At 42.5% G+C, this 22,625-nt stretch overlaps 1 protein-coding gene across 6 annotated transcripts; it reads right to left on the minus strand.

The window, feature by feature from the left end:
- Positions 1–1,105: 1,105 nt before the first annotated feature.
- On the minus strand, positions 1,106–3,606 carry LOC126408893 (uncharacterized). Of its 6 annotated transcripts, none has more exons than XM_050074671.1 (6): positions 3,374–3,606; positions 3,153–3,273; positions 2,429–2,557; positions 2,072–2,248; positions 1,811–1,939; positions 1,106–1,626 (listed from the first exon to the last, which is right to left on the minus strand). In XM_050074671.1, the coding sequence occupies exons 1-6, from the start codon at positions 3,438–3,440 to the stop codon at positions 1,365–1,367; spliced, it is 885 nt and encodes a 294-aa protein (XP_049930628.1). In that variant the 5' UTR covers positions 3,441–3,606; the 3' UTR covers positions 1,106–1,364. The 6 variants fall into 6 exon arrangements, with proteins under 6 accessions (XP_049930628.1, XP_049930631.1, XP_049930629.1 ...); XM_050074674.1 differs by having other exon boundaries at positions 1,811–1,866; positions 2,176–2,248; positions 2,381–2,557; XM_050074672.1 differs by having other exon boundaries at positions 1,106–1,553; positions 1,867–1,939; positions 2,381–2,557.
- Between the last annotated feature and the right edge of the window lie 19,019 nt (positions 3,607–22,625).

The following is a 22,625-nucleotide window of genomic DNA, read 5'->3' on the forward strand; positions in this document are numbered from 1 at the left end:
GCAGAAAGACCGGAATGAACTTAAAGAGGAATGAGTGTATACAAGTGCGAGAAATTCTTTCATTCGGAATTAGAAACGGAATATTCCAGCCCCTTACATCGAAATGAATTTTCAATCGCATTGGCCATTTTCATTCTGAATTAGGTGTTTACAAGACTTTTAATAGGAATGAACTTTCATTCCGAATGAAAAGGGAATTAAACTAAACCATGTAAACACACTCACTCACTAGCATGCAGGAAATAAAGTGTTTGATGCTCCAAAATGGCAGAGGACCCCCAAATCACCCATTTCATAACATGAGAGCAGCAAACAACAAAATGGGTTGTTTTTAGTGAGACCACTGTGTTTCCAGCAGCTCCTTAGCCACCAAACATGGGTGTTTCTTTAGCAAACCATCCCTGTTTTTCCAGCCAGGACAGCACCAGGAAAAGCGGTGTATTTTTACTGAGACATTGACAGCTTCTCCAGCCAACACTGTGCCACCAAAAGTGTTCTTTTTAAAGCCCACACATTAATTTTCCTTACTTAAACAGAGGGATTTTTGTGCCTGAACCTAACCACGTGTCAACCACACATAAAGTTTCAAAGTATCGGCTACATAAAAATATCTGTCGTTTGCAGAAATGTACAATGACAGCATTTTGTCTGGTGATTAGGTTGATCACAGTGTAACAAATTCAGCATTTATTGTGCAATAGATGTACATAGCTGCACCTGCATGATACCCTTTGTTGTCTAGCAATCAATTTACAGAAAGCTATTCATGTTTATGTAATTAAATCTACCTCCCAAAAATATTTATTCCAGTGTTTGTTTGTTTGTTTGTTTTTTTGGCATTGTCATACACTAATTGCACAGCATAGCTACTAACCAGATCACTATACTTGTTGTACATCAACAGCCGTATCTGTCATGTTCATCTGTGTGCTCATTTGTCATCTCTGTTTAGCTGTATGTTGCATGCTGGTTTCATTCCTGTACATCTATTATTTGTACTGTGTGTAAAAACAGCAAGAGCAGCTGAGGACAGGTACTGTGTGTGTCATCAAACTACAACTCACCAACTCTGTTTCACATTATGTTTCATAACAAAAACACAAAATTTGCCCAAAACAAAATCTTTATTGACAACTGAAAGGAAAAGGTCAAAGTGTGTGTTCCTTTGACTGACATACAAAAGTTTATGACAACAAGGTGTGATCAACAGACATTAAAATATATATTGCACATTTAATCACAGATACATCTAGAAAAGCTTGTTTTTTGGTTTCAGGTTTGTTTACTATTGATGCAAAACAGCAGGACATGTCCGATTAGAAAGAGTAAAGTTTGCTGACCGTGGTAACTTGTCTTACACTTCCTCACGCAAGTCTTCTCTGCCAGTTCCTCAGTCCCTTGGACCTCTTCCTCTGGCGTCTCCTTCTATAGCTGCGTGTGCTCTGTGGTGCGTTTTTTGATGTACTGGACACTGCTGGTACGTTGGTGCTTGCTGACCTCGCTTCAGTCTGTGGCTTATCTTGCAATGCTGTTTTCTCTTCCTCCTTGTCCACCTTCTGCATGGCTTTTGTTGCCGATTCATCATCAGGGTCGGAGCAAACGCTGGTTCCATTCTTTGCGTCAAACCTGCAATTGATCAGGATGTATTAATGGCATTGTAATGCTGTTTTTACATCGTTTTAATCAGGCTCTGACAAATAATTAAATGTTTAAGGTTTTGAAATATACAAGCTCAATGCACTGATATTTGATATTTACAAGTGCGTTTTTTGATGTACTGGACACTGCTGGTACGTTGGTGCTTGCTGACCTTGCTTCAGTCTGTGGCTTATCTTGCAATGCTGTTTTCTCTTCCTCCTTGTCCACCTCCTGCATGGCTTTTGTTGCCCCTTCATTGTCAGGATCGGAGTAAACGCTGGTTCCATTCTTTGCCTCAAACCTGTAATTGATCAGGATGTATTAATGGCATTGTAATGCTGTTTTTACATTGTTTTAATCAGGCTCTGACAAATAATTAAATGAATAAGATTTTGAAATATCCAAGCTCAATGCACTGAGATTTGATATTTACAAGTTTTTTGATGCACTGGACACTGCTGGTGCGATGGTGCTTGCTGACTTCGATTCAGTCTGTGGCTTATCTTGCAATGCTATTTTCTCTTCCTCCTTGTCCACCTCCTGCATGGCTTTTGTTGTCCCTTCATTGTCAGGGTCGGAGTAAATGCTGGTTCCATTCTTTGCGTCAAACCTGCAATTGATCAGGATGTATTAATGGCATTGTAATGCTGTTTTTACATTGTTTTAATCAGGCTCTGACAAATAATTAAATGAATAAGGTTTTGAAATATACAAGCTTAATGCACTGAGATTTGGTATTTACAAGTTTTTTGATGTACTGGACACTGCTGGTGCGATGGTGCTTGCTGACCTTGCTTCAGTCTGTGGCTTATCTTGTGGTTCTTTTGTTTCTTTCTCCTTGTCCACTTTCAGAATGACTTTTTTCGCCCGGGCACTGTCAGGATCGGAGCAAATCCTCTTTCCACGCTTCGTCTCAAATCTGCAATTAATCGAGATCTATTAATGGCATTGTAATGCTATTTTAACATTGTTTTTAATTGTTCTTAAAGAGGTACTTCATCCAAGTTAGACCAAAAACATGTTGTCTCGCCTACCTTTAGTGGAATCCAACCATGCAGATAGTTTGCTCAGGTTTTGAAATATTCAAGCTCACTGCACTTAAAATGAGTCTTTTAAAAAATCAGCAGCAGCATCTCTTTGCAGACAGAGCTCCTGTTAGTCTGAATAATCCACAGTTCTCGCTGTGAACTGTTTTCAAAGGAACTATTTTCCAGCAGAAAGTTGTTCCAATGAGAACAGTTTGGTTTTCAGATTATCCAAAATGACACTTTCTGAAAAGAGACGCTGCTGTTGAATTTTTTAAAATATGATTTTATTGTTGAGGAGACAGAAATCTCACAGACAAATACTAAAACCCAAACTGTCTGCATGGCTACATACCACTGGGGGTAAGTGAGGAAATGTTTTTTTTAATGAACTCCCCCTTAAAAAAATCGACTTTATTTTGGAGTAAATTTGTTTTAAGTTGAGATATCTCTTAATTCTATACAGTGTGACATTGCAGGGATACTTACACTACAGCTTTGATTGGACAGAGGCCGACAGTCTGAAGGGTGTAATTCACAATATTTTCAAGTGGAACTCTTTGAAGAGTGTTTGACCACTGGAGACAACAGCTGGCGACCGGTCCATTGGCTAAACAAGACAGACATAGAAAAGGAAACAATAAGTACCCTTAATTTTACCCTGACAAACATTAAATTAAAATTCCTGAACTTTTTGTTGTGGTACTCACTTGCATGGACGGTGCTCATCCATGTGGTGAAGCAGAGGAGAGCGGCAAACACCAGGCTGAATCTCATCCTCTGGCTTTGTCCTTGTTGAGTTTTGTATCTCTCAGCAGAAACGTACACAAGCTAAGTCACACACACAAATAATCTCCCTGCTTGCTCGAGTAGAAGAGCAGAAATCAAGAGAGTCGTCCTCACAAAGCAGTTGTGGCTTTTCGTATTAGCAAAGTTCTCTCTGTCTTCTGATCTTTCAAGTTTTGATCTTGGCTCTTATAAGACTCGAGCCCCTTCCGCCTCTCGCCCATCATCACACCTCTAACCCGTCACCATGGAGGATACTCGCTGTGGCCGCTCAGTGGGGAGGGGAAAGAATTAGCTCACCACTCACAGTGAGAATGAGATGAGAAAAAGACGTTCACCACAGTCCTGCCCACAGCACAACAAGTACACAAATGGAGCATCACTCAAAAGTACAAACACTCACAGATATGTATACACACACACACACACAGATACTCATCACTTTCCTTTACACTCACGTCCCTTTACACTCACACCACAAACTGCCTCTACTCTAAGAGTCAGTGATAGTTTGAAAGGTTTGAAGCATTTGAGGATTTCATTATGATTAAGTTATTTAATGCTAGATAAAGTATGGGGACATTTATTGGGGGGGGATACATAGATAATATATTCATATCAGAAATGTTTGTACCAGGATTAAAATAACTACCTAAGTAGGTTGTCAACCACAATGACCATCTCAACCAAGCCCTAAATTCCCGCTCATGGCACACCCACAAAGGTGGTTGAAACTATTTTTGGTTTTCGAGACTGTATGGTTGTGTAGGGGCCCTTTAAACGACAACGCCCTCTGTCAGGCTTCACACCAGCACTTACAATCATGAAATTTCCAACCCATAATAAACTGCATTCAATGGAAATTACTTCCGCTGTTAATTTCGCTGAAATTCATAGATTTGCTTGCGGAGGCAAAGTAAATGTGCAAGTGGACACTTGTGGATCTTCATCAAACATTTTGTTATGTGTTGTTTTGTGGGTCATGGTTGTTTGAGTCTGACTTGTGGCCTTTTGCTGCATGTCCTACCCTCCCCCCCGCCTTTCATACTAGCTGTCCAATCAAATGCAGATGCAAATCCAATTGTGTGCCTCCAATAACTGGCAGCACAGAGGATCTAAACATTCAGCACAGTTTCAAGTTGGCCTCCCAAAATTAGTGTCACCATTTCAGTATCTGACCAAATGTCTCCCCTTCTGTTCCTGAGATACGACGTTGAGTAATGGCCAAAAAAAAAAGTGTTTAGCAGGACATTATGATGTCACAGTGAAGCTGACCTTTGACCTTTTGGATATAATATCATCACTTCAGCATTACAGCGGCACAGTGGTGCAGTGGTTAGTATTGTTGCCTCACAGCAAGGGGGTTCGAACCTGGGGTGGGGCAGCCCTTCTGTGCGGAATTTGCATGTTATCCCTGTGTCAGCATGGGTTTTCTCTGGGTACTCCAGCTTCCTCCCACAGTCCAAAGACATGCAGGTTAATTGGTGACTCTAAATTGTCCGTAGCTGTGAATGTGAATGGTTGTCTGTCTGTATGTGTCAGACAGACCTGTCCAGGGTGTACCCCACCTCTCGCCCAATGTCAGCTGGGATAGGCTCCAGCCCCCCACAACCCCCAATAGGATAAGCGTTTACGGAAAATGACTGAATTATGGGTTGAATTATTCTGGAAATTATCTTGTCTGGTGGTCCACATCCTATGTGTCAGCCCTGTGATAGTCTGGTGACCTGTCCAGGGTGTACCCCACCTCTCGCCCAATGTCAGCTGGGATAGGCTCCAGCCCCCCCCTAACAGGATAAGTGGTTACAGAATAACTGAATGAACTTCAGCATTATATCCCATTACACACATTTGTGTGAGTTTCTTTCATAATTAGCATATGAATTCTTGAGTTATAGCCAAAAACATGTTTTGTGAAGTCTCAGTGACCTTGACCTTTGACCCAAAGTGGACATTTGTGCCAAATTTGAATAAATTCACTCAAGTTGCTTTTAAGATAACGCTTTCACAAGAACATTTGTGCCACATTTTAAAGAAATTCCCTGAAGGCGTTCATTACGACAACCTGAAAATATAATGCCTCCAGCCGAGATTATCCCTGGCACAGAGTCATAAAAATAAGCGTTTAGAGAAAGTGATTAGCCTATTTCTTTTATCGTAGTTGTTACAGTTATTATTGTTGTTGCTGGGCATCTCTCTCTTTCAGCCCACCCAGTAGAGGCAGATAGCTGCGCACCACAAAGCCTGGTTCTGCTCAAAGTTTCTGCCTCTTAAAAGGATCTTTTGTTGCAGCATAGTGCTTGCTCAGGGTGGAAACTATTGGGTCTCTGTATATTAAAGAGTATGGTCCGGACCTGTTCTATATTAAAAGTGTACTGTGATAACTTTCATTACTATTTGTGTGCGATTTAAATAAAACTGACTTGAAACTGACTTGCTTTTTTAAACTATCAAATATCAATATTAGCATTGGCTCTAACTGGTACATGGAGTTCTGTGAGCTGACGTATTACAGGCATAACTGTAACCTGAGCAGCCTTTGATGAAAGAGATTGCAGTTTCGAATGGAGACACACCAGTTTCATTTTTACAGCCTTCGTGAACTACCAGGAGGAAACGGCTTAAAACATATTTCAGGGAAGAGGAGGGGAAATAGTACTGAAAAGCACATATATATAGCAGTTTAAGGGCACACAAAGAGGAAAGAGGGGGCATGAATGGTGTTCACAGAAGGAGGCATGTGTCAATGTTCAAGTTTTAACACAACATTTAACCAACCGTACATCCAGGCAAGCTGACAATGGACTCAATATAAAGCTTAAAAAGAGACAGAAAGAAGGGATGGATTTAGTGAGAGACCGAAATGGGGTGAAAGTGACTTTGAAGTCAGTTGAAGGAAGAGTAAAAGTGAAACTGCGACACAACAGGTGTTAATCAAAAACAGAAAAAAAAAAAAATGGAGGGGGAGAGCCTGAAACCAAAAGTATGTATTTGGGCTTTGTGGTACATCTCAGCCAGCACATCATTATGCCAGTTCAACAATAATAGCAAAAGCAAATACCTGATTGGCCGTCCACCTGCTGTCAGGATGGAAAGCTAATGTTAGCTTCATGCCCTTGACTTCTTCAGTCAACAACAGCAAATCCCCAGGCACACCAACGCCTGTCGTCCCAAATGTCCCGTCATTAAAATCAATGAAAACTTGTCTGGTGTGATGCCTGAAACCAAAACACACACCTCTGAGAACATACTACATACACAAACCCCACATGCAAGCAGGAACACACACATAATGACCTGCCTCCACTGATGTGCTTGGCACTCATATACACACGTATACATTTCTCCACACCCAGTATCCCAGCCTCATCATTACCATCCCCGTGGCAACCTGTTTGTCAGAGGAGAAATGCCTCGCTGGATTATTCGTTCCTCTCTCATTCATTAGTTGTTGTCCTGGGCAGCAGCCAGGGCTGCTGGTTGGCCGACAGCGTAGCTGATAGGTATTAGTCTCCTGATAAAGCAAGAGAGTGGAACGTAGCGTCGCAGGAAATTACAATCAATACTGACTCTCATATCCTCATCCGATATCGACCACAAATGGGAATGAGAAGCACATTGTCGACCCCCCATGCACTGACACAAGGGCACGCTTAAGAACATATTTACATATGCATGCACGTAACACACACACAGACATACAAACACACACACATTTTAAAGGGACAGTTCACCCCTAAATCAAAATTACATATTTATTTATTTATTTATTTACTTATACATGTAGAGCTTTGTATCAGCCTAGATGGTTTTGGTGTGAGCTGCAGAGTGTTGTCTTCTCTTGATTATAATGGAACTAGATGGCACTCAGCTTGTGGTGCTCGCAGTGCCAAAAAATATATTTGTAAAACTCAACAGCGATGTGTCTTTCCAGAAATCATGACCTGCTTACTCAAGATAATCTACAAATGAGAGCAGTTTCATGTAGACACTACTTTCTACACCCCGCCAACCGTATCACTCAACCAGGTCTCACTCCCAATTCATGGCCAGTGGCCCTCGGCATAATACTCCGACACACACTTAGTGACGAGATGAGATGCTCCGGGCAACTATTATAGTATAAGAGCAAGACAGTCCACATAGAGTGGGCGGGTGGTGTGGCGAATGGGTCAAATAAACTTTGGACTTTAACCCGTGAGTACACTGTTTGTGTCCTGTGTGAAACCAAAAGTGAATCAAGTTATTTTAATGACAATGTACTGTGGTAGTGCATGCTACATTAGTGACATATGTAACGGGACATATATCACGTGATGTTACATTATGTTAGTAACAACCGTACCATGATGTTTTTTCTTAACCTAACCGCATGCTTTTGTTGCCTAAACCAAAGGAAGTAAACCTAAAACAAACTTTTCCACCTATGTTCTCAGTTCATTTTGAAAAAACTGTATGCATTTAGGTGGCACGGTGGTGCAGTGGTTAGCATTGTTACCTCACAGCAAGAGGGTTGCTGGTTCGTACCTGGGGTGAAGGAGCCCCTCTGTGTGGAGCCTGCATGTTCTTCCTGTGTCAGCGTGGGTTTTCTCTGGGTACTCCAGCTTCCTCCCACAGTCCAAAGACATGCAGGTTAACTGGTGACTCTAAATTGTCCGTAGGTGTGAATGTGAGTGTGAATGGTTGTCTGTCTCTATGTGTCAGCCTTGTGATAGTGTGGCAACCTGTCCAGGGTGTACCCCACCTCTCATCCAATGTTGGCTGGTATAACATTTATCAAGCAGAAACTGTACATTTTCTGTGAAAACTAAAGTTTGTTTTGAAATGACACAATGCATGTAACAAGCAAAAACTGACACGCCATTCCTAAATGTCCAAAATCAACACAGTAGCAGGAACCTAACGCGTCATACTTTGACACACAGGAAGACTGACCAAACGCTGGTATTTGATGAGTTGGGAGTGAGAATGCGTCGTATCACCGCGCAGAAGGAAATATGCATCTACTGCTAGCTCACTAGCACTTCTGAACTAGCTAACGTTACAGCTCAGCCGAGGAGGACGTCATCAATGTTCACATCTCACACTATCAGAAGCACAAGCCTCTAATCCATGGGTAGATGCATGCTCCCTTCTTTGTGGTGATACGGTTAGCGGGTGTAGTTTGGTAGAAAGACAATAGTTCCTACTAGTGATGCGTGGGTCGGGGTTTTTTCCAACCCGTGGGTCCCGCATTTATGAAATAATTTGACCCGCTCCATCCCGCTCACGCAACCACATATATTTTCACAACCCACCCCATCCCGCCCTGCCCCCGCCGCTATTAACGTACCCGTCTTGTGGCTCTCATGCTTGTACAGCTTATCACAGGAATTCACGTAGCCAATGCTGCTGTCGTCTGCTGCGCTAACTACCTCACAGAAATTGTCCCAAACATGAGATTTAGCAGCTTGGCCTTCTTTTCCTTTAACTCTGTACTCTACCGACCGTAATCTTTCCCTCACTTCTTCTTCCATCTTCACCGCTTCATTGATTCTGGTTTGTTGTGGCCGCTGCTTGGCGCTTTTGTGACGTCAGGTTGCAGGTTACGTTAAGTAACATGCATTTACCTAACCTGCAACGGGTCCATGTCATTGGGTCGACAGCCCATTGGTTCGACATCCCATTAGTCCGACTGTCCGCGGTGCTGAACGGGTTGCGGCGGGCGTATGGTGCGCCGCGACCGGCTTGAGGCGGAGCAGGCTCACGGCTTATGTGTTTGTCACTTTCTTTCTCATTTTAACCCACACCATGATCTTTTCCTAACCCTAACCAAGTGGTTTTTGTGCCTAAACCTAACCAGACCTTAACCACAGGGCATCATGATGATTTCGGAACGGACTTCGGAACAATGAGTTTAATATGGTCGGAACAATGGGATGTCGAACCAATGGGCTGTCGAACCAATGGGCAGTTCCCCCTGCAACAGTGTTGTTAACAAGTAGGATATATCCGACATATTTAATCTTTAATGACCCGCCCCGTCCGCCCCGCCAATAAAGTGAACATTTCTTGACCCGACCCAACCCGACCTGTGGGTAACCCGCGAGACCCGTGGGTTACGGGTCGGCCCGCGCATCACTAGTTCCTACATGAAACTGCTCACAATATGTAACCACTGTTCATACTGTGGAAAGTTTTATGAGTAGACTGTAAATATAAAATGAAAGGATGTTTTTGCTGGCTCGCAGCAGGTGCACACTGAGAAGAAAATAAATTAATTCACTGGGCCAACTGCCGGCAACTTTTAAGGTGGAATGTTAACTTGTAATGTTACTCAGTGCATGAGCTGACATCGTGAATCTACCAGCACACCTTAAATATGCCATATGATGACTTTGACCATTACCTTAGTATCTGACATACACTTTAATGAGTGGATCTTCAAGTGTTTATATATATCAATTTCTGCCAGGTTATGCGGAAGGCGTATATTTTAATCCTCACTCTAAGTTTAAAAAAAAAAGCATTACGGAGGGTCAGGCTCTGGCAACACTAAACCCCTGAGCTTGCCTGAGAAGGACTTAATGCACAAACCTGCTATTTTTAAATATCCCATGGAGAGAGACTCTCACTGCAGCCTGTTTTATTTTGTTCTGAAAATGTCGGCGTGCAGCCTCGTTCTGTGGACAATAAACAAGGTGCAGACTTCCCTCTGTGTCACCGGTGATGTGGAAATACAGTGAGTGCTGGACGGAGCAGTGAGTGACAACAACCCAGCCCAATTTAAGGTACATTTACGGTACCACATCTGAAGGGTTACTTTTGGTTCCAAAGGTACCATACTGAAAGTGTTTGGCAGAAATGGGGCTAAAGTCCAACCGGCCCAGAAAAACTTCTACAAGAAATCCTTCATCCCCTCTGCAATAACCACCCAAACCAATCTAAAACAGACACTGCACTTAAACCTGCTTTTATCAGTTGCTGTTTTAACAATCCTTTTTTATATGTGATTTTAAATGTGTCTTGAATGTGAATCATGTGTATTGTTGAGCCTTGTCAAAGGAAAATTTCTGTCACTGTTGGGACAGACAATAATGTTTATCTATTCTATTCTGTTCTATTATAAACGCAGAGTGCCATCTAGTTCCATTATATTGGAGAAAAGGCAGACATCTCTATAGCCGATATCTCCAACACGCAGCAACTCAAACCACAACAATCTAGATCGATGAATAGCACTACAGGTAATAGGAAAAATATCTGTTTTTAGTTTTGGTGTGAACTGTCCCTTTAAGACTGCATTCAGTGTGAATATTGTTTTACCGAACCCCACCTTAACACCCTATAGTAAATGTGAGAAAAAAAGATAAGGAAACCAAACACCTCTGCCTCAGACCACAACTTTCTGATCACATTGTGTGCTTTCTTGCTCCCACTCATGCATGATTCTCACGCCCTATATCGTGGTTGTGCCCTGTGTGTGTACTCTTCTGCCCCAGTCTTTTACAATAGATACGGGGCTTTAGGGACCAGGCTGAGGCAGACAGGAGGGTTTCCTGATATGAAACACACAAACACTGGTTGGTGCGCGGCTCAAAGCAAACACACACACACACCTGCCGGCAAAGACACAATGTGAGTGGCATGTCGCAAATGAGAGCAGTAATTAAAGGAGTGTCTCATCAGATGGATTTATTTGACGGTGTCTGCTCTGTCTGTTTAATAAAGAATCAGATCCAGACAGATCAAGGTTTAATTTTATCCTTATCCAACACTGAGGTATCTGATTCATTTTGAAAGATACAGATATGTGATTCTGTCTTCTTCTTTTTTTTTTTGCAGAATTATAATAATCAGACAATCTGATTAACTACCTCCCTCTCTTTCCTGTCTGTGTACACACACTGATAAGTTCATCTCGAGTAAGAAAAACAGCCAGAAAACTTCTATAAAGGCCAGGTATGCTGTAACAAAGAACTATGTGTCTGGGTTTGAGTCTGGAAGACGCTGGTGCCTCAGCGTGACGGGCCGAACGGCCGTCTAGGGAAGGACTGCTGTAAAGAGCAGTGCACTTCAGGTCATTTTAAGAGCTAGAGAAGTGTTGAGAAGAGCAGAGATGTTTTTGATATGTAACAGTGGAGCCATACACACCGATCAATACGCCGACCTTTCTCAGACTGATTGCATGATGTTCTGCTTTGCCCCCAGCACCAGTACCCACCAGAGGTCCATCAACCATCAAGCATTGTTATTGTGTGTTTCAGCAGGCAGGGTATGGCCAGTTCTCTTTTTGTGCCTTGCTCTTTTATTTTACCTCAGGACTTTTATTGTGCTATGCTCTTTTCATTTTTATATCTGTCTCTGTCTTCTCCACAAACAAACACACACAAACACAGCCTGTGCAAATATATAAAGACAGATATGAATGTCTAAATGAAAACAGTGAGAGGTTGATCCTCAACAAATGAGGGTCTCTGACCTATTCCCCGGGGCATCAATAGATGGATCTTGTGTATTTCTGCTCAGTACCAGGGGATGAACAGAAATCCCTCTTGGAGTTGAAAAATGTCATTTACTTTCCAATTAATATTTCAATTAACAAAGTCATTCCCAATTCATTTCCTGAGACCGGTGGAGTTGAAATGAAACTGACCTCTCACCCTGGTATCAATCTCGTCACCATTGACCCCTCGGCACAAAGCTTCAATTGTGGATCAACCGTCCATTTAGGGAAGGCGTCAATAATCGACTCAAACCGGTGGCTATATTACCATATCCATTAGCATAGTAAGAGTGACTGACCCGCCCTGCGCCTCCAGCTCACGGTCCAGAGGACGCAGAAGCGCGTAAAGTCTAATCAATAAAGGCTTTAATTATAGCGGTGCTCGGCCCACAGTTCTTCACGGTTGGGAGGCGCGCAATGCCACAGCTGATCCAGCACGATCATTTCAGACGGAGTGGGTTTTCACCGCCTCAGTAACTTGTCTCTTTTGGCCAGTGCTATTATAGACAGCAAATTGTCAACTCCTCTCCCTAGATTTGGTAAAATGGGTCGATTAGCAGGGAGGGGGTGGCTGCGTTTTGCTATTGTGTTGCTGCTTTGTGCTGTTAGTGTAGAATGAGCTGATACTTTCTTTGTAAAAAGTACTCATTTTGAAATAATGATGCTTCTTGTAGTTAAACGAATTTATTATCCAAACTTTATGGGGTGTAATAGAGGAGATTATGGTTGTCTACAACTGTCTACAGCAGACATGCTGGTAATAAAAATAAAACATTTATGATCGTTTAAAATTTGAATTATGTACAATAGGTACAACAGGAGAACCAGTGAGGAAAAAGTGGGCTACAAGTACATGTCTTGGGCTACTTCTCTTTGTGCAGGCTTTTGGGTTGTATTTTACAGGAGGACTGAAACCTGAAGTCAGAGGGAGAAGTAAATGAGTATAGTTAAGTTTCCCCATGAAGCAGAAATTCTTGACTTACAAAATGATTTATATTCACATTTCTAAATGTTGCTGTTTTACAGAAGTATGTGAAATTGCATGTAATTTAGATTTGGCCTGTAAAATTGGGATTGATTAAAACTGGGACTGACAATCTAGTACAGATTACTATTTGGCCTCTGATCAACACTGGCATTTCTTTTTTTCCCTTTTGTTCACATTTATGTGTCTGAATTCAGTATCACAGCAGCACTTATTTGATGTAAACACAGGCCATTAAATGGTCGTTATCACTGGTGATAAGCATCATAAGCCCTGTTTCCACTGAGCAGTAGGGTACGGTTCAGTTCAGTATGCTTTTTTTCCATGTCCACTGTGAAAAGTTGTGGATGGTACCAATGGAACCGTTCCGTACTGTCCCCATTTTGGTCCCCCTCTGTTGGGGTACCTAGCACACAGATCTGGTACTGGTACTATTAAATGAAAGGATGTTTTACTGCTTCTCACAGCAGCTGTAAACTGAGAAAAAACTACTTAATTCACTGGGCCAACTGCCGGCAACTTTTAAGGTGGAACGTTAACTTGTTATAGTACTCGATGTATGAGTTGACAACGTGAATCCATCCATACACCTTAAATTTCAATGTGACAACTTTGACCATTACTTTAGGTTTTAGTTTACATACACTTTTAGTAATGAGTGGATCTTCAAGTGTTTAAAAAATATAATCCTCACTCGGAGAAGGAAAAATCGTCATGGAGCGTCGTTCCTGTGGGCTACAGCAACACTATATCCATGAGCTTGCCTGAGGAGGACTAAATGCACAAACCTGCTATTTTTAAATATCCCATGGAGAGAGACTCTCACTGCAGCCTGTTTAATTTTGTTCTGACAATGTCGGGGTGCAGCCTTGTTCTGTGGACGATAAATGAGGTGCAGACTTCCATCTGTGTCACTGGTAATGCGGAATCAACAACAACCCCACCCACATTTAAGAGTACTGTTTGCGGTGGAAACGCTAGGGTCTAGGTACCATTACTGAAGGGTTACTTTTGGCTCCAAAGGTACCATACTTAAAGTGTTTGTGGAAATGGGGCTTTAGATCTGGGTTAGTAGGGACTTGCCACAACTACTATTAGGCCATTATTTGGCTTTGAAAGTAAACTCTCTCCCAAAAAGAACTTTCCAATGACATGGCTTTCTGACAAAAAGGGCTTCCATGAGATGGGTGGGTCAAATACAAAACTTTTACCCAGGACAGCAAGGTTAGTGTCCCATGTGATCCCAATATTTATGCTCAACCATGATCTTTTTCTAAACGTAACCATGTCGTTTTGGTGCCTAAACCCATGGAGAGTAAAACTGAAACCTAACCCCAACAAACTGGTAACAGCTATTGAATGAGCTTGTAATAGCATTTAGAACCTAATAGGTGTAGCAGGCCCCTATCGAACTATATCTATACCATAACTATAAATAACAGATGTTTAATGGGCTGAAAATGTTCTAACTGGGCGCTGAAAAGGGTACCAGCTTAAGCCACAGAGGTCAGCGGCCTTTTAGTCCTCCTGCAGAATCAAGCTCTCAGCAACCAGGACCAAAGCTCAGGTGACCTGCAGCTTCTACAGTGAGACAACAGCTTGAAGGAGATGCCTGCAGGGAGGCTTTACCATTCCTTGTTCACACAAGTGATGAAGCAAGTGTTTCTGTGAGATGGAAACATTCCAACGTCGCCAAGACCTGGTGCACAACCCACACAGAGCCACTGATGTCCTCGCAGTCTTTCCAAGATTTTTGGATGTGAGAGGATCAGTGAGTTCCAGAATAAATTATTAACATTTAAAGTTCTGTTAGTTGATAAGTTTTTAAAACAGGCCTTAGATCTTATCACATAATCTTTGTATGTTTTGTGTATTTGTATTTACAGGTGAATCAAGACCTACTGCTGATGTATGGTGCCGAATGACAGGAGGGATAGACCTACTAAGTCTGAAGGCACTGAAGGGGGGAAACACTTTCTAGTAAGCAATCATACAACCCAATCACCAGAATAAATGTTGGCCTGTAAATTCCTGCAGACCATGGATATGTAACATTTGTATGTTATTATGTAACGGACATTTTGAAACAATATTTCTGCAACCTTATGGTTAACCTGTGGTTATGTTTAGGCACAAAAACAACACGGTTATGGTTAGGAAGCGATCATGTTTTGAACATACATGACACACTAGATTCCCTCCGCTATTGATGTGATGTGTGCCCACCTGGTGGTCTGGCGTCCTGTACTGCCCTCAATGGCAATGGCAATTTTATCATTCCTGCCAGAATTACTGCTAGACTACCGCATGGTGTCAGGGGAAGAGGTGTGGGTCATCGTAACCTCTGCTCACTGAAATGCACACAGTTGCAAAGACTCTGTGATACAAACAACACTCCTTCTGAACAATCTACAGGGTTAGATCCCACCCCAGCACTCCTAAACAACCCACATTCTTTTAAAGAAAGGAAAGGCCTAGGACTAATTCATTTAAACATTCGAAGTGTCCTCCAGCATCACAAATTAGATCATATCAAAATACTTGTCTCACAGACTGATCCTGATATTCTCTTCTCTTAAAATACCTGGTTTTGGTGCTACAATTGCTGCTGGAAATGGCATCAATGTCGCACTAAAAACTACAGATTCTTTTGTTTGTTTCATCGTAGGTCTTGGAAAATGGTCTGCAGTGATCAGTTTGGCAGCCAGTGTCACACCATACACCACCCCCTCCATGTCCCCATGACCAAGTCAGCTCATATACACGTTATCAAAACTATGTCCTTTAGAAACGTTGATATGATACTTACAAACGTACGAAACATACAATGTAACGTATCCATGGTTTACAGCAACATTTAATATCAACGTTTTCTTCTGGCAACTGGGCTGAATCATGACATGCTTTCATCAAACGTTTTTACCCCACTCCCATGAAATGGTCTCTTTACTGTCTCGTTGTGATATTTTGTGCTCCATGCTGCAGCATTGATGACCACCTTAGGGGAGGAGAGGGTCAGACGCTGTATTTCATCCAGCCCATTTATATCATTGAGGGTAATGAAATACAGTTCAACAGCACCACAAACTGCAGCCTCCAAAATGATCATAAAGTTGAATCAACACATCTCTTAAACGGTCTCACCAAAAGCTGAATATTATAACCTTCATGAAGGACTGTTGTATTAGACTATATTAGTTTGATCTTGGTGTGCCTTATCATCTGGAAACTGAGTTAAGTCTTTCTACTTTTCTCTATTTTTACATATGGAAAATTCTGATCTACATATGCTGATATATTCATTATTTTACATTTTCTCCCCTCCCACAGATGAGAGAGAAAATTACATTACTGTGTACTGTCAGAGTCCACAATGATAATCTCTTTAATTTTAGCATCCCCTCTTCCCACACAACCGTCTGCCCCTCTGTACTTTCAGTTTCCTTTGTAAGCATTCATACTGATGCACTAGATGGCGTACTTCCCCTGCAGTGAGTGAATGGGGAGCTATGAGCTTGACAGCCTCTGAGAGAGTCATCCAAATTTAGCCCAGCAGTCTAGAGTGGCAAAAATACAACTACAGCAACCCCTAGGCTATAGCTGACATTATTCAGCTCTTCGTGGCAATACAGTAAGTTGTGAGGCTAAAGAGATAAAATGTCAGCTGGCCTCGAATAATTTACACTTCCCATCCTTGACACTACAGTGCTTAAATAAAGACTGCTAGTTTGATATTGCACTTTAAAAAAATGGAAGAGTGTCTTGACGGGCAGATGATGAATCCACTGATTGATTTTTGTGTCTGGTCGTCAGTCACTTGTCTCCCTTTGGTGGTGGCGATTCAGATGAGTCTGTGCATGAGAAATATTAATAGAGGAGGATCAAAGCGCATGTGTCCCTTTTAGACCACCAAACTCATTCATGACTCAACTGCAGCAAGGTCTCTCTTCATCTCTCTCGTTATTTGTCTGCTTTGATCATACAGTCCATTCAGTCCATATCTCGCCCTCTTGCTTCTGTCTTTTAGCCGGCATGCAGTAGCTCTCTGTTTATCAAGCACATGTCCATGATTGCCCTTTTCATCCCCACCACCACCATTTTTTTTGTCTCTCAGCCCACGTAGACCCCCCACCCTTAGAAACATTCTGCCTAAAGCTCTCTCTTCCCCCTGTGACACCCTGCCAATCGTTACTCTGTTGGGTTAAGCAGGGTCATATCAAAGCCTTAATGCCTAAATGTGTGTGTGTGTGTGTGTGTGTGTCTGTATGTGTGTGTGCATGAGAGAGCACGGTCCCTCCTGCTTGAGCTAGATTATTCTAAGTTCCTGACCTCTGGGTGGTGAGAGGGGCCCATGTTTGGAAACACAGGCACTTGTCTTTGTCTCCTGAGCCCGGCGGGGGAGCTCGACCAGGGGCCTCTCTTGTTGGGGGAGTCCACGGACACACTCGGACTGTCCTGGGGCTGGCGGTCTGTCCTCTGATCCTCACCACCGCCATCTTTATATTAATATGCCGTGAATAAGCAGACAGCTGGTTGGGCAGGCAAACACTCCCAGGGCACACACACCCTCAAACACACACACTCATACAACAACAGGATGAGTTTGGCTTGCAAGCGAAAACATTGATCCTGAGTCCCCTCACTGTGAGTCAATCTGGCCCCAATAGCCATTCAAGTGTATCTGCTTGATCTGATGTTTCCCGATAAGAGAGATTCCTCCCAGGGTGTGTGTACGTGTGAGAGGGAGTGCGTGTGTGTGAGAGAGATATTGATTGCTGAATGACATGGCACTATAGATCCCAAGCAGCTGCTAAGTGTTTAAATGAGGCCTATAGCATATCATTAAATCTCTTTGATAATGTCAAAGGAAACTCTGGTAAAGTGTTTTCCCTTTTTCGTCCTCCAAAGTGCGTGCATCACATTGCAGGTTTCATCCTGTGCTCGGCTTTCATACTGTAAATGCATCCATGCAAAGGTCAGAGGTTGGTAGGCCAGAGGTAAGGAAGCCTTCTAATTGAGGACCATCGGATCGATCACCCTCTGTCTGATTGGGGGACAGTGGCCTCGACCTTGTAGGTGCAGAGGCCCAGTGCACTTTGAACTCTGCATCAGTTTCCTACATTTACTTGAAGACCAGCACAAACAAACAAGAAAAAAGTCAAAGCTGGCTTCAAATTCTTCCCTCAGTTCTCTCAAAGGCTCTGTGTTGGTGAGCCGGGGTCTGTCTCTGCACAAGATCAATATGGTCATCTTCCAATTCGCTCTTTGCTTCTGAAGTTTTTCCTCTAAAACAATTTTTGGACAGAAGCATCCACCGATTTTAGATGAGGGCTCGGCAGGGTGCAGTGTCTTTAACAAAGACTGCATTCTGTTGCACCCTGGGAAATGTAGGATCCAGATCCAATTTGGAGCTTGACCCACACTAGACTAAAGGTCCAGACACACCAAATCGACATCAAAGAACTAGTGGCGAGGACGGCCAACTGTGGCGCCTCATGTTGCTTTTGTCTCGGCCAAAAAGTTGCACTTGAACACACCGTAAAAACAACAGCCAATGGCCAACTAGCACATGCACTCTGTACCCTTGTAAGAAGGAATAACTCTTCATACCAGCCACCCCACGTTAACAGAACAAAGGGTATTTACCACACGCAAGTGAACTATAAACAATTACGAACTGTTTCTGCCAAAGAGCTCAAAGGCTAAAAACAATCTTACCTAATATAACAAGTTTGTTTCAATCTCACACCCTCTTGACTTTCGCTGTTTGTTTACTCTCCTCACTTCTGTCTCTCTTTTCGTGCACTGAACTGAACTGCCAATCCAACGTCGATTCAACATGCTGAACTGGCCAAAAAACAGCCTTCAAAGGCAAACTAGAGCCAATGGTGCGGGACACGTCGCAAAGACTAGAGTGACAAACACTCACAGACGGCCCGATATTGACCGACGGCGGACTGTTGGCTCGGTGTGTCGGGGATCTTAAAGCCAGGATGCCTCAGCTTCTGCTGATTCAAATGTGACTAGTCTTTTTTTCCCGTATACTGTTGTTTGTCTCTCAACATTATGAAAGAGCAGTACTAAATTGCAGAGTAGCCCTCTAAGAATTCTTTTAGGAAAGCACTATTATAATTATAAAACAATGATTTCCCTTTTAGACAAGTGCTTTAGAAATTAAGTTTAAGATTATGATTATTGCCATTATAATAATCTTCATCACAGTTATTAGCACTGTCATTATATTGTAGCATGGAGTGCTGGATTAGTTCTTCAGCCTGTTTTACAGCAGCAAGGTTCTGGATCTGGATCTAGGAATCTGAGTGTAGCAGCTCTGTGAGGCTAGCACAGCGGTGCTTTGAATGTAATGTCAGCATGTAACATGTTCACAATCAAAATGCTGACATGCTTACATTCAGCAAGTACAATGTTCACTATATGTTCACCCTTTTAGTTTAATGTGTTAGCATGCTAATGTTTGCTAATTAGCACTTAACACAAAGTACTACAGCTGAGGCTGATGTGGATGTCATTAGTTTTGCAAGTAATCTTCACCCAGAAGGCACCCCAGCTTGTTATCTCGCACCTGTACGTTACTACTACACCTCGCTCCTGGCTGGTGGGCCTGCAGGTGCCATCCAACCTCTGCATCTCAAATGCAGCAGCCCAGCTGGTCTATCAAAGTTCTTCTACAATTCCCCAGCTCCTCACCCTGCACAGGCATCCTGTGGCTGCTTGAATTCGAATTTAAAAACAGGTACTTATGCATACACTGCTGGTATGGCTCAGGTCCATACATCCAGGATATAGCAGCCATTTCAACATACTAAATTTCCTAGGCCACTTAGTCTGTAAGGTGTCTCGGTTTTGATTCATGTTCCTGTTCCAGTACACACACGAGGCAGAGAAATGCTGAACGAGGTTTATTGAGAATACAAAAATGAATACAAAATCACAGGCCAAATACTTCCAAAACTACATCTTGTCCACTATCACCTCCATATGTGTTATTACAAACTTTAACACTGCAATACATGGTCAAAAACTTATTACAATCCAAACCAAAACAGACTTCCTGTCGTCTTTACGTACGACGTTGTCCACAATCTCTTTTTTCTTGCACACTAAACTGCTTTACGGCACCAAACCTGTCGTCAATAACTTATGCCTGTATTCTGACACAGAAATAAAGTAAATATAAACATAATCTTAGCATAGTGCACTACTGTACACTATTCAAAATATATGGAAACTGTTGTGCAAACTTAAATAACAGCAGAACCTATACAATATGTCATATCAACACAGACATTTTTACAAATATTAATATGTGCTCAAGTAGCTCTTACACAGGACATGGTCAAACTACACACTGCAGCTTGTCCACTGTGCGCTGCTACTGCCAACCAGCTTGCTACTTCCCGACTACAAATTGGGCCCAGCTATCGCTAAACAAAATCATAACTGTTTGCTGTCCTGGCTCCACAATGGTGGAACGAACTCCCCAGCAGAAGACGACAGCAGGAACTCAACATATCTTCTGTCGCAGACTGAAAACTCATCTGTTCAGACTGCACCTTGGCCCATAAAATATAAAATATCTCTGCTTCTTATTGTTTCCAAATATAGCACTTGGTCAGCATATTTGCTGAAGATTTACTTGAAAGATTCCTGCAGTTTTTGAGCTGCATCCATATGGCTGAATACACTTAAGTTGCTATGGAAAGTGATAGACCAACACTGCCATCCCTGGAGCCATGTCCTGCCGCTAACATGACTAAAAACATACAAGTTAGGTAACAAAGCTACTGAAAATTGCCCGTCATGGTGAGTATGTGCTGCTCTGTAGATGCTGTACCCTGCCTCTTATAGTTTTTATTTGTTTTTTTTAAAGCATTATTCGTCTTTATTTAATATATAAAAGTAGAGAGCTGACAGATAATGAGTGGAAAGAGACACACACTGTCACCATGACACTGGGTAGATTATTTTTTACACACCTACAAGTGCAGCATTTTGAAAAGAAAATTATTTTTTAATCAGTGGTTTCTTTCAGGTTTCTTTCAGGTTTTGAAGAGTGCCGAAAATCATCTTAGCTGTATGCAGGTCTTTCAAAAAGCCAGAGATGATTCCATGAACCCTATGAAACTGTGATTAAGTTTGCCATTTTACTGGGTGGTCTAGATGATATCTCTGTATTGATGCAGCATGTCAGCGCTGAAAAGCATCAACCTTCCACTTCATACAACTCTAATGTGACTGTAGTAATTCCAGATGAAACAAGGCCACCACAGTGCCACCATGACTGAGTGGAAAGTCTTTTTGCTCCATTCACTTTGATCATACTTTTTTTTATACATATTTGTATAGAGGAGCTTATGAGCACACACGCAGAGACACACATACACTTCCAGATGGCGGAGGTGCTGCGGTTGTGAGCAGCGTTACCACAGGTAATGCGATCACGGCGTAGAAGGAATGATGTGTTTATATCATCAAGAGTGAGACAGGATGGAGGGAGGATGGAGAGCAGCGAAGGGGAGGGGAGGACAAACATGTCGTTGAAAAGGGGATTTAAAGGAGGTGAAGTGAGAGGGTGTAAAAGGAACAGGAACGTACACAGCAGGAGGGAGTGATAATAAAGTATGAAAACGGATGATAAACGACGAGGAAGAGGGGAGAAGACAGAGAGGGAGAAGGGAGTCTGCCTGTCAATCAGATTATGAACCAATCATTTGAGAGAGGATTGCTTTGACCTGAAACCTGCCGGATCACATTCACACACACACATTCACAGATGCACTCAGTATCGTTTCCACACAGTTGCATGGAGATAAATGTGTCTCGCTCGCATCCAGTCTGGTGTTAAGTGCACGTATTAGGGCGTATCAGCATTCATGTATGTGCTACCCGCGTGTGTATGTGTGTGTCTGAGTGTAAGTAAGTGAATGAGTAATGAGTGAGTGATGGATGGACGATAATGCACATTTACCCTCTCTCACGAGGGCTCGAAGCGCTTAGATGTCTAGCCCGTCTCACACATACACACTCACACACACAGAGTTGTGTCTGATAAGACAACTTCCCTCTTATTCATTGTATAGCATGCATAAATCTCTTCCCTGCTCCTCGTCCTTCTTTTATGTTTACCTCTCGCTGCATTTATCTCCCTCTGTATGCCTTATCTTGGACCTTTGCTTCTCTCTCTCTATCCGTCTCTCTCACCCTTGCTGTCTGTCTCTTCGTAATGGAGCTAATTTGTTTAGCACACAAAGAGTGTCCGTCCATTAGCGCGGGCCTGTCCGTGCCAAGAGAGATGGTGACAAATCACACCAACATGTGTATCTGCTCTGTGTACATAACTGTGTTTGTGTGTGTGAAGGGAAGGTGAAAGCAGAATCCACACTTCCTGGGAAAAGTGTTTATTTACAGTTGAGAAATACTTTAACTTTAAAATCAAATGTGACGTAATGTTGAAAGGGTCCCTGCAGCTTTCAGCCACTTTGAGCTCACTGTTTTGGTTTGCCAGACTCCAACTGATTTTTGCCAATAGACAGACTTCCTCCACTTCCGCACTTCACTTTATTGAATTAAGTGAGCACATCAGGAAATTCGGCTACTTTCGAGTTACCTGTAAATGCAATTATTTTCTGTAGCCAGCTACTTTTACTACTTTCTGCCCTTCAGCAGACCAACGTGACTTAATGCA

Source organism: Epinephelus moara, chromosome 21 (assembly GCF_006386435.1).
Source record: "Epinephelus moara isolate mb chromosome 21, YSFRI_EMoa_1.0, whole genome shotgun sequence".
Classification (NCBI taxonomy): Eukaryota; Metazoa; Chordata; class Actinopteri; order Perciformes; family Serranidae; genus Epinephelus; species Epinephelus moara.